The following is a 12,795-nucleotide window of genomic DNA, read 5'->3' as shown; positions in this document are numbered from 1 at the left end:
AAAAACAGAAAAGAAATATTTCACTTCCACAGTCTGATCAAAGAATCTCAACATTTGGCTCAGGCTTGGAGCCCTGCAATCATGTCACTTCTTCAGCCCAGGACAATTGGCCCTTTTGTAGCTGCCATCCCAGAGAATCTCATCAGAGCCTCCTTTATGTCTCTGTTCCTCAGGCTGTAGATGAAGGGGTTCAGCATGGGCGTGACCACCGTGTACATCACTGAGGCTGTTGCACTTGAGTGGGAGCTCTGGGCAGCAGCAGAGCTGAGGTACACTCCCAAGCCAGTACAATAAAATAGAGAGACAACCGAGAGGTGAGATGCACAGGTGGAAAATGCTTTATACTTGCCCTGAGCTGATGAGATCCCACGTATGGAGGAAACTATCTTATAGTACGAGTAAAGTATTCCAATGAAGGGACCACCACCCAGCAGCATAGCTCCAAAATACATCACCATGTTATTGAGAAAGGTGTCAGAACAGGCAAATTGGATCATCTGATTGAGTTCACAGAAAAAGTGGGGGATTTCCAAGACTGTACAGAAGGACAGTTGCAACACCATTAAGCTTTCTAACAAGGAATGCAGGACACTCGTGATCCAGGACACCAGAACCAGCAGTCCACAGAGCCGGGGGTTCATGACGACCATGTAGTTCAGGGGGCAACAGATGGCCACAAAGCGGTCATAAGCCATCACAGTCAGGAGAAAGATGTCTAATCCTGCAAAGAGTGTGAAAAAATACATCTGTGTGATGCAGCCTGCATAGGTTATGACCTTGCTCTGGGTCCGGATGTTCAGAAGCATCTTCGGGACGGTGGTGGACGTGAAGCAGATGTCTACAAAGGACAGGTTGGCCAGGAAGAAGTACATGGGGGTGTGGAGGTGGGAGTCAGAGTTGATGGCCAGGATGATGAGCAGGTTCCCAAACACAGTGATAAGGTACATGGAGAGGAAAAACCCAAATATGAGGAGCTGCTGTTCTGGTTCTTCTGAAAATCCCTTAAGAAGAAATTCTGAAATATCTGTATCGTTTCCTGGGTCCATGTGGTGGAGGTGACTACCAATAAAGGGGAAAATAACATGACAAAACTTCACATCAATGGGGATGGCCCACATTGTTCAAAGGCTACAATTTATATTTTCTGATCAAGAAAGTAACTTCAATATTTTGTGACTGGATTTGGGCCCCTTCAGGGGATCCCATTTCCTCTCTGATTAGGAATTTTCATTCCCAACATTGGATGTTCCCCTACAGGCCACGTACTGTACAGGTTTAATAAGAAATTGTTTCATGCATTTGAGGACTGTATATAGTGTTGACCATGTTTTCAGTATTTCCACGTCATTAAGTAGAGGATGCTGAACAGCAAAAATTCCTACAATTCAATGATTGTGATAGGATATATGCATATATAAAAATTGAATTATCCTGAGTTGGTGTCAGAGGCTATGAAGAAAATGAAAGCAGGTAAAAGGAGAGAGTGGATGGGCTGCTATGTTGGGTTTTCAGTCAAGATCGGCTAAGAAGGTGACATTTGAACAGAAACTTCAAGGAAGAGAGAGTGGAAGACAGGAAGCTTCCTGGCAGGGGGAAGGCCAGTGCAAAGGCCCTGAGGATGTGCTTCTTTCAGAAGAATCAAGACTCAGAAGGAAGCCAGTGTGTTGAGTGGAATGGACAAGAGGGAGAGAGATGAGAGATAGTTGCAGTGAAATTTGTAGAACCATGTGACCTCACAACCGCTCAAAGTCAAGACACAGGGACTTCCTCAACCGCAGCGTCCTGTCCATTGAACATCCCTCCTTAGTATCATCTGTTGATTGAGCCTGGCCTGTGTGTTACAACAGTGGCCTTGGAATAGAGGATCCCATGTACCCCTGCTCTGACTGCTCTCACAGCACACACACACACACACACACACACACACACAAACACAGCACACACATACACACAGCACACGCTTTCGCATACACACAACACAGCACACTCCTCCTGGTGTGTGTTACTTCTCTGTCCTTCTCACCTCCCCCCGCCTGCCTTAACACACTGTTTAGGATATGAATGCAAACACATCACATTACCTTTCCCAGAAAGAAGGTAGAAGTAGTACCCAGAAATTCCTATTCATAGCTTCCCAAGGACAAATAGTCTTAGGGCTCCATTTTGGAATGGTCGCTTTCAGATCTGTATGTAAAAAAACATAAAAAAAATTGGGTTCAATGAACAGAGAGAGAGAGAGAGAGAGAGAGAGAATGGCGCTGGTGGTATTCAATCTTGGTTATATCCCATTTATACCCTGCAAAAATAAATTTGTCCATTGGACAAAACTAGCGACATCTCTATGGTGTGAAACACCTTACAGATTGAACATAACAAGAGAATAAAGCAACAGTGCACAAAATACGGGCATTTTTCTTACCAGATAGCAGAGAGCAGAAGGCTTAATTTTCCCGTGTATATTCCATATTCATTTGGCTAATCAGTTTTTATATGGTCCAACAGACGATGAGGTAAGCCTCTTTATCGCTTGTCTTATGTGACATATTTTTTTTTTTCATGTATTTGGTATTCTTAGGCTTTGGGTTTTAGTCATTTTCTTGACAAGTCTGATGAGCACAACTAATCATGGTTCTGTTCCTTGTTCAACACGTAAAGTCCTCCCCAGACTCTGAAATCCCACACACCCCATGACAGTCTATCCTCTAACTCTGAATAATCTTTATGTAACTTATCCAAATACATTACTTGTACTCACATTTATTTTGCTGCACTCCTGTCTGTCGTGACGTTGATTACCAAAGGAGCAGGAACTTCTCTTCATCTTCTTTACAAAAGTATGTGGGTGTATATGCACTTATATAGAAACACATTTCAGAAAATGAGACACTATGAGATACAAAGAATGAGGAAATAAAATCAGGTTAAAAAGAGCAGTTTCAGTACAGCCATATTAAGAAAAATTGAATGGAGTTTTAAAAAATGTTTTTAAATGTTTTATTGATTCTTGAGAGACAGAGAGACAGAGTATGAGCAGGGAGAGGCAGAGGGAGAGGGAGACACAGAATTGGAAGCAGGCTCCAGGCTCCGAGCTGTCAGCACAGAGCCCGATGCGGGACTCAAACTCACAGGCTGGGAGACCATGACCTGAGCTGAAGTCTGATGCTTAACCGACTGAGCCACCCAGGTGCCCTAAAATTGAATGGATTTATTTTTATTTTTTTTTATTATATGAAATTTATTGTCAAATTGGTTTCCATACAACACCCAGTGCTCATCCCAAAATGTGCCCTTCTCAATACCCATCACCCACCCTCTCCTCCCTCCCACCCCCCATCAACCCTCAGTTTGTTCTCAGTTTTTAAGAGTCTCTTATGCTTTGGCTCTCTCCCACTCTAACCTCTTTTTTTTTTCCTTCCCCTCCACCATGGGTTTCTGTTAAGTTTCTCAGGATCCACATAAAAGTGAAACCATATGGTATCTGTCTTTCTCTGTATGGCTTATTTCACTTAGCATCACACTCTCCAGTTCCATCCACGTTGCTACAAAAGGCCATATTTCATTTTTTCTCATTGTCACGTAGTATTCCATTGTGTATATAAACCACAATTTCTTTATCCAAAAATTGAATGGATTTTTGAGCAGTAACTGAAACATGATCTACAGGAGCTGTAAGTCAACAAAATCAACCCAGATGAATAATAAAACTCCACAAGACCTGGAAATAAAAGAGTATAACATATAAAGTTCTTAGAAATTTCTGGCATACAGCAGATGCTCTTTTAGTATTTGTTGAATGGATGAAGAATTAGGTCTCATTATTTATGGGCATTTAATACTTGACAAAGCTGCATTTAAGTGTAATTGGAAAAGACTGGATTGTTGAGTGAAAGCTGGCACGAAGGCTTTCTACGTGGAAGGAAGTGTGGTGTTTCCTTACTTCGCACATCTCACCAAAAATCCAAAGGATTAAGTAAACCCCCAGTGTAAGAGTAACCATTCCATTTTAGATGCACATCTATAAAATTACATATAAAAATCTACCGGTGGGAGAACTATTGTAATTAAGGCAGAAAACACCCTCAGAAGCAAGAAGATAGATACATTTAACTAAACAAAATTTAAAACTATTTTATGGCCCGAAATACCTAATGAAAGTCAACAGAGAAACAGTGATTTACAACAATTATTTGAAATGCTGATAATTATAGAAAAATAAACATATAATATGTGGACATATAATAATAATAGGGAAATGAACATGGTGATCAAATATATGAATCTTTGCTTGAGTTCATTAGTAGTTTAAAAAACCAACAAGAAATCTCTTTCACACCCATCACCCTGAGAAAACACTCAAAAGGCTGTCACACTGAGTGGGGTTGAAAACTTTAAATAAGTAGCAAGGGGGCACCTTCTAATTTTGCTCTCAGAATTGTGAAGTGCTACAGTATCTTGGGGGAGGCTCCGAAGACAGTTAAAAATATTAAAAATACAGACATTCTTTGGGTGCCTGGCTGGTTCAGTTGGTAGAGCATGCGACTCTTGATCCCAGGGTTGTAAGTTCAAGTCCTATGTTGGGTGTAGAGATTACTTTTTTTTTTTTTTTAATTTTTTTTTCAACGTTTATTTATTTTTGGGACAGAGAGAGACAGAGCATGAACGGGGGAGGGGCAGAGAGAGAGGGAGACACAGAATCGGAAACAGGCTCCAGGCTCTGAGCCATCAGGCCAGAGCCTAACGCGGGGCTTGAACTCCCGGCCCGGGAGATCGTGACCTGGCTGAAGTCGGATGCTTAACCGACTGTGCCACCCAGGCACCCCGAGATTACTTTTAAAAAATAAAATCTTTAAAAAAATACAGATATTCTTTAATTCAGGGTTTCTCAGTCTCTGCACTATGGACATTTTGGGCCAGATTTTTCTCTGTGGTGGGAGTGTCATGTGCACTGTGGAATGTTTAGAACATCCCTGGCCTGTTGTGACAGCCCAAAATGTCTTTGAATATTTCTCAATATCCTCTGGGGGACAAAATCACCTTTTGTTGAAAACCATGGTTTTAACCATTTAAAAAGGTTTTGTAGCATTGATATAATAGTACTTTAATGAGAAAAAATATGAAAGACCATCAAAAGTGTAAATGTCACAGCCACACCATGAAATATCATGCAGGTGTTGAAATCATGAATCATGAATGGCTCAGTTGGTGGAATGTGTGACTCTTGATCTTGGAGTTGTGAGTTCGAGCCCCATGTTGGATGTAAAGATGGCTTAAAAATAAAATCTTTAAAAGAAAAAAGAACGAATGAATCAGCATCACACTGGTTGACTAGAAAAACACGTGTAAGTTACTACTGACTCAGAAGGACTGGGGGAGAAGAGCTAGGAAAAAAGATTGTGCAGAACATAAAGAGTATTTATGATACGCATGAGTGTCTTCGTACACTTGAATTGAAAGTGTGTGAATATGTTTGTGTGCATAACACAGAAAAGTTTGAAAATAAATGAAGACTTTTGAAAGAAAGAGAAACTTAGGTTTCTCTTTTTTTTTTTTTTTTTTTTTTTTTTTTTTTTTTTTTTTTCAACGTTTATTTATTTTTGGGACAGAGAGAGACAGAGCATGAACGGGGGAGGGGCAGAGAGAGAGGGAGACACAGAATCGGAAACAGGCTCCAGACCCTGAGCCATCAGCCCAGAGCCTGACGCGGGGCTCGAACCCACGGACCGCGAGATCGTGACCTGGCTGAAGTCGGACGCTTAACCGACTGCGCCACCCAGGCGCCCCGAAACTTAGGTTTCTAAGTTCTTCTTTTGAAAGAAAGAGGCACTTCGGTTAAGCAGAATGGTTCAAAACCACTGCACAAAACAAAATTGAAGGAAGACCCCAAACCAACTTCTGAACCAAAGGATTTAAAAGAGTAATAATTAAGTGATACTGTCGTGGGTCCAACTCTATATTAGATCACTAAGGACTTGGGAATAACAGAAAATGAAAAGTCTTTTATGTGGAGAGTAAGTGATACATAAGGTTTAAATTCATCTCACATAAAGATAGATGGGCCAGGTATGCTTATGGAAGGTAAAAGTGATTCTTAGTCAAACGTGGAAGAATGCCTTCCAAGTGATGGAATTTCTATTTTAGAAATAAGTAAGAAATACAGAGAGCTGAAAACTAGTTAGAAATATATATAAGGGGGGATTTATGAGAAGGATATTTGCTTTCATTTTGTGGAAAGCAGTTCATCACAAGGGAAGACTATTAAGGTGACAGAACTATTATTTCAGCAAAAAAAAAAAAAAAGAATAAAAAGAGAAAAAACAGTGGAGGGCATATATTATGACTAAGTCAGACTTGACCACTCAAAATTTATACACTCTCGCACATTCTGCTCAAATACATCTACGCATGCATAAAAAAGAAATGGCAAGTAGCTAAGTGGGTGAAATAAATGCCAATTCTTTTTTAGGAAAAATGAAACAAAAAACAGGAATAAAACCATTCCAACCCCACTATACAAACTCCAAGGACTTCCACAGACAATTTTCAATAGAGAAAGTGGGCGGCTAGCTAACCCAGAATATATTCAAGCTCACAGGTAATGAGCTAATTGTGAAGGGAGCTCATTAGCATATCATTTTCACATAATACATGTAAAACTTTCTTTTAAAAAAATGTTTAATTGTTTATTTTGACAGAGATGGAAGGAAAGCATAACTGAGGGAGGGGCAGAGGCGGGGGGGGGGAGAAAATCACAAGTAGGCTCTGTGTTGTCAGTGTAGAGCCCAACTAGGGGGCTTGATCCCACGCACTCTGAGATCATAATCTGAGCCAAAATGAACAGTAGGTCACTCAACGAATTAAGCCACCCAGGTGCCCCTAAAAAAATTTCATTTGAATACTCAAGAGAGAAGGTACAGTGATATGCATGTTTCATGTACCCCTTTTGCAGGACGTACTTGGGAGAATTCTTTCATCTGGATTTTTCTCATCAGTACGGAAATGTAGTCTAATATGTCCTATCTTAAATATGAAAAGACATGTCCCCAGTTCACAGTGTATCCCTCCACAGCTAATACTTGACTTTTCTACCCTGGTTAATTGTGAAGATCCTTGGTCTTAGGTCCTACTTTTATTTTTCCCATCTCCCCCTAATTAAGTTTCCACTATTATCATCTAGTTGTTAACGTTGAACCTTGCATTTCTGAGTTCAATATTTACTTCTATTTATAGCATCATAAATACAACAATCAATCAATTTACTAATCAAGCCAGCAAACAACTACAGCAAAGTCTCAGCTCTGGTCAGGCTAGATTGGCTCTCAGGTGACCTCAGGAAAATGTTCTTGACTTTCATTCTCTTAACCTTCTCCTGCAGCACTTACTGGGATGTAAAACTCATCTAGATGGGGTCTCTGAGAGGAAGGTCTCTGCATGGAAATCAAAATACCTATCTCGTTGGATGGTGGAGGATGAAGCTCTGTCTCCAGATGTGAGAGCAAGGATGGGTCAAACTTCGGTGTCCCATCCAGACTTAGGACTGCAAAAGAAATGACCAGGTCTTGTCCAGCCTGATGTTGTACGCACTGTGGGGCTGCAACAGAGGAGGTATTTACAGCCTCTTAGGTCTGCTTATTAGGCACATTTCACTGTTGTTTCTCCCACCTTTAGGCACGTGATTCCCTGTGGGACACCCGTGTGGACAGAAAGGAAATTATTCCTGTTGAATTTCTGTTCCTAGGAGACCAGGTGATAAGCCATTTGAAGCCAGTCTTTCTTACTCTTTTTCTATTACTTCTGCTGCCTTTCAGAGATCTGAACTCGCAGCACCTTATCCCAATCCAGAGTGAACATTTTCTCTTGTTGGAGACTGAGAGATTGATCTTGACTAGGTTCCTTGGATTCTTCAAAGCATTGATTGTGGTGGAGACACAGCCCCTGACATCTCTAGCAAGTAACTTTTCCCCTTTTCAACAGAGATGTTAAGTTTTTCCTTTGATATAAAACCTTGGGCACTACACCCATGGGCTTCATGACAATTTTGCAAAAACAATTAAGGATTTCTTTCATACTTATATCACAAGTTCAGAGCCAGTATTTAAAACACCATTATAAAATGTTTGTTTATTGTAAGAGATATATTTAGATGTTTTTATGCACTATTATCTGAGTTTAGCAGCTTCTAGGAATTGCCTGATTTAATCTTTATAAAAGTCCATTCTGTGAGGAATACTGTTGTGAACTCCATTTCCCATGGAGAAATGGGGCTTGAAGAATTTAGTGATCTTCTCAAGGTTATGGTTTCAGAAAGGGGTAGCTGTTGATTGGATTCTGTCAGGGTGCTCCATTTTTTCAAACTCTGTGCCCATGGTTCCCACCCAGAGATGAGTCTTTCCCCCTGGGGGTATTTGACAATGTCTGAGGGATGCTACTAAACACCTGTAGTGAGCAGGACAGCTCCCAACACAAATAATCATCCTGCCTCAAAGGCCAAACTGAGAATGTGTGAAAACCTACTCTAGCCCAGTGCTCCTCCAACTTCAAGGTGCATATGAATCACCTAGGATCCTAGTTTAAATGCAGATTCTGATTTTGCAGGTGCTGGTGGGCTCAAGATATGGTGTGTCTAACAAGCTCCTGAGCAACGTTGATGCTTCAGGCCCTGATTTGAGGATCTCTTTGAGTAGCAAGGCTGCGGTCCTGGGATAGTGCAAGGGGCAGGTGGTTGTAGGTCTTCTTCACAAAGCAAGTTGTGTTTGCATAGAATTTGGAATGACAAGTGTATCTGGTCATTCTAGGGGCTGTGATAAATTCTGTTTGTTTCTTTTATTTAAAGGCCTTGGAGTGACATCAAATAAAATACTTTTGGAGAAGACTTTCTAGCAGGCAGAATGAGAGCCTCCTGATATTGTCCACATTCTAAATCCTAGAAACTTTGAATATATTATTTTTTATAGTATGGGGCGAGATTGAAGTAACAAATGGAGCAAGGCTTCTTTTATTTAAAAAAGATTTTTTTTTACATTTATTTATTTTTGAGAAACAGAGTGAGACAAAGTGTGAGCAGGGGTAGGGGCAGAGAGAGAAGGAGACACAGAATCTGAAGCAGGCTCCAGGCTCTGAGCAAGAGATCAGTACAGAGCCTGATGCAGGGCTCACACCCACAAACTGTGAGATCATGACCTGAGCGGAAGTCGGACACTCAACTGACTGAGCCACCCAGGTGCCCCTGGAGCAAGGCTTCTAATCAGCTGACCTTAAACTAAGATTGGCCAATACTATGTAGTGGAACTAACGTAATCACCATGGTGTTTCAAATGTTGGAGAGGAAAGCAGAGTAGTTGGATCAGAGAGAGATGTGAGGACACCACATTGCTGGCTTTCAAGATGCAGAAAGGGGAATAAGCCAAAGAATGTTTGTTGTCCCTAGAAACCACAATAGGGAAGAAAATAGTCTCTCCTGGGTCATCCATGAAGGAACCAGGCCCTGCAGACATCTTGATTTTAGCCCATGGATACTTCAGGTCTCTAACCTCTAAACTGCAAAAGCATAAATTTGTTTCTTATGAACTTCTTGTGTGGTAATTTGTAATGGCACTAAAGGGAATATAATATAGACATTCATCCAATAAAATTGTTTTGGAGGAAAATGAATTTTAGTCTCTCAGTTAATTCATTTCTCTTCTCTTGGGTAAGGGCATTTTGTGTTGAAATCCAACCTTAACTGGAAGAAAAAAAGTCAAATTGGAGCATCTGCCCTATTGCTTAAATGGAATGGAAAAAGTGAACTCCTCATTGATAAAAATATAAATGTGATTCTATCTATCTATCTATCTATCTATCTATCTATCTATCTATCATCTATTTCAAAAGTTATCTCTTGCTAAATATGGGGGCTCTAACTCATGACCCTGAGATCAAGAGACCCATGCTCAAGGCACCTGGCTAAGTCTGTGAGTGCATGACTCTTGAACTTGGGGTTGTGAGTTCAAGAAACACTTGGGTGTAAGATAGCTTAAAAATAAGATCTTAGGTCCAATTCTGGAGTCTCTATTCTATTACATTGGCCTATGTGTTTGTTTTTGTGCCAATACCATACTGTCTGATGATTAAAGCTTTGTAGTAGAGGCTAAGGTCTGGGATTGTGATGCCTCCCTCTTTAGTCTTCTTCTTCAATATTACTTTGGCTATTCGGGGTCTTTTGTGGTTCCATACAAATTTTAGGATTGCTCGTTCTAGCTTTGAGAAGAATGCTGGTGCAATTTTGATTGGGATTGCATTGAATGTGTAGATAGTTTTGGGTAGTATTGACATTTTAACAATATTTATTCTTCCAACCCATGAGCATGGAATGTTTTTCCATTTCTTTGTATCTTCTTCAATTTCCTTCATAAGGTTTCTATAGGTTTCAGCATACAGATCTTTTACATCTTTGGTTAGGTTTATTCCTAGGCATTTTGTGATTCTTGGTGCAATTGTGAATGAGATCAGTTTCTTTATTTGTCTTTCTGTTGCTTCATTATTGGTGTATAAAAATGAAATTGATTTCTGCACATTAATTTTGTATCCTGCGACTTTGCTGAATTCATGTATCAGTTCTAGCAGACTTTTGGTGGAGTCTATTGGGTTTTCCATGTATAGTATCATGTCATCCACAAAAAGTGAAAGCTTGACTTCATCTTTGACAGTTTTGATGCCTTTGATTTCACTTTGTTGTCTGATTGCTGATGCTAGAACTTCCAACACTATGTTACTAATCTTTGACAAAGAAGTAAAAAATATCCAATGGAAAAAAGGCAGTCTCTTTAACAAACGGTGCTGGGAGAACTGGACAGCAACATGCAGAAGAATGAAACGACACCACTTTCTTACACCATTCACAAAAATAAACTCAAAATGGATTAAGGACCTGAATGTGAGACAGGAAACCATCAAAACCCTAGAGGAGAAAGCAGGAAAAACCTCTCTGACCTTAGCTGCAGCAATTTCAGATCTGGATATAGAATGAGATATCACCTCATGCCAGTCAGAGTGGCCAAAATGAACAAATCGGGAGACTATAGATGCTGGCGAGGATGTGGAGAAATGGGATCACTCTTGCACTGTTGGTGGGAATGCAGTGGTGTAGCTGCTCTGGAAAACAGTGTGGACGTTCCTTGAAAAATTAAAAACAGATCTACCCTATGACCCACCAATAGTACTGCTAGGAATTTACCCAAGGGATGCAGAAGTGCTGATGCGTAGGGGCACTTGTACCCCAATGTTTACAGCAGCGTTTCAACAATAGCCAAATGATGGAAAGAGCCTAAATGTCCATCAACTGACGAATGGATAAAGAAATCGTGGTTTATGTACACAATGGAATCCTACTTGGCAATGAGAAAGAATGAAATCTGGCCATGTGCAGCAACGTGGATGGAACTGGAAAGTGTTATGCTAAGTGAAATAAGTCAGGCAGAGAAAGACAAATACTATATGTTTTCACTCTTTTGTGGATCCTGAGAAACTTAATAGAAGACCAGGGGGGAGGGGAAAGGGGGAAAGAGTTACAAAGAGGGAAGGAGGCAAATCATAAGAGACTCTTAAATACTGAGAACAAACTGAGGGTTGATGGGGCATGGGGGAGAGGGGAAAATGGGTGATGGGCATTGAGGAGGACACCTGTTGGGATGAGCACTGGGTGTTGTATGTAAACTAATTTGATGATAAATTTTATTTATTGTAATTATTGGTAAAAAAGTAATTATTGGTAAAAAAATCTTAGAAAATAAAGAGTCACATACTCTATCAATGAACCCCATGAGTTTATATTTAAATATGAATCCTGACTTTGAGGTCTTTTGCACAGTATGATAAGAAAAGTAATTTACTATTAAATTAAGTTAGCCCATTCTACTTTAAATTTTGTGTCTAAGTTTCTACATTCTTTTAATTCTGTGCTAATTCAAACATTTGCTGGTTTCATTTATATCCCACCTAAATTTCCTTTCAACATAAAAGATGGCATTACTGAGTTTGTGTTATGCATTCTTATATAAGAGTGTATTTGTATGAAGTAATGTACAAATGCACACACACACATATATGTGCATCCACTCACTACCCACTAAAGTGTTCTTGGACTCACTAAATATTTTCAACCACTGTATTTATTCCTAACAACATCTGCCTGATTAGGTTTATTAGCCCACATCATCATTGGAAATAAGGAAAAAGAGGTTTCTGGTTGATTACATTTTTACAATTATATAATAAAGCTTTAAAGCTTTTGTACACTTTCTTGTATTATATTTAAATGGACTTATGGGGGCACCTGGGTGGCGCAGTCGGTTAAGCGTCGGACTTCAGCCAGGTCACGATCTCGCGGTCCGGGAGTTCGAGCCCCGTGTCAGGCTCTGGGCTGATGGCTCAGAGCCTGGAGCCTGTTTCCGATTCTGTGTCTCCCTCTCTCTCTGCCCCTACCCCGTTCATGCTCTGTCTCTCTCTGTCCCCAAAATAAATAAACATTGAAAAAAAAATAAATGGACTTATGGATAGGGGAGGGGCCAAGATGGTGGAGCAGCATGGAAGTTTTTGTCTCTCTTGTCCCTGAAACACAGCCATATCAACACCAAACCATCTTGCACACCTAGAAAATTGATCTGAGGATTGACACAACAATATGCGTGACTTGAACCACAGAACTCAGCAGGTACACAGTGCAGAGAGGTGAACTAGGGGAGAGAGAAGCCAGGGAGGGTAGGGAGCTATTTTTGCTTATGGAGAGAGGACAGAGACACGGGGGAGAGTACAGGGAAAACA

The 12,795-nt window shown here is 40.4% G+C and overlaps 1 protein-coding gene across 1 annotated transcript; it reads right to left on the bottom strand.

Moving 5' to 3' along the window:
• Positions 1 to 92: 92 nt before the first annotated feature.
• LOC123605439 (olfactory receptor-like protein OLF4) lies at positions 93 to 1,046 on the bottom strand. The gene has a single exon (XM_045492310.1). It carries the CDS (start codon positions 1,044 to 1,046, stop codon positions 93 to 95), a length of 954 nt encoding a protein of 317 aa, XP_045348266.1.
• Between the last annotated feature and the right edge of the window lie 11,749 nt (positions 1,047 to 12,795).

The sequence above is a fragment of the Leopardus geoffroyi genome, chromosome A2, assembly GCF_018350155.1.
Source record: "Leopardus geoffroyi isolate Oge1 chromosome A2, O.geoffroyi_Oge1_pat1.0, whole genome shotgun sequence".
NCBI classification, from domain to species: domain Eukaryota; kingdom Metazoa; phylum Chordata; class Mammalia; order Carnivora; family Felidae; genus Leopardus; species Leopardus geoffroyi.
Note: the sequence above shows the minus strand (reverse complement) of the source record. Positions and strands in the feature narration are given on the sequence as shown.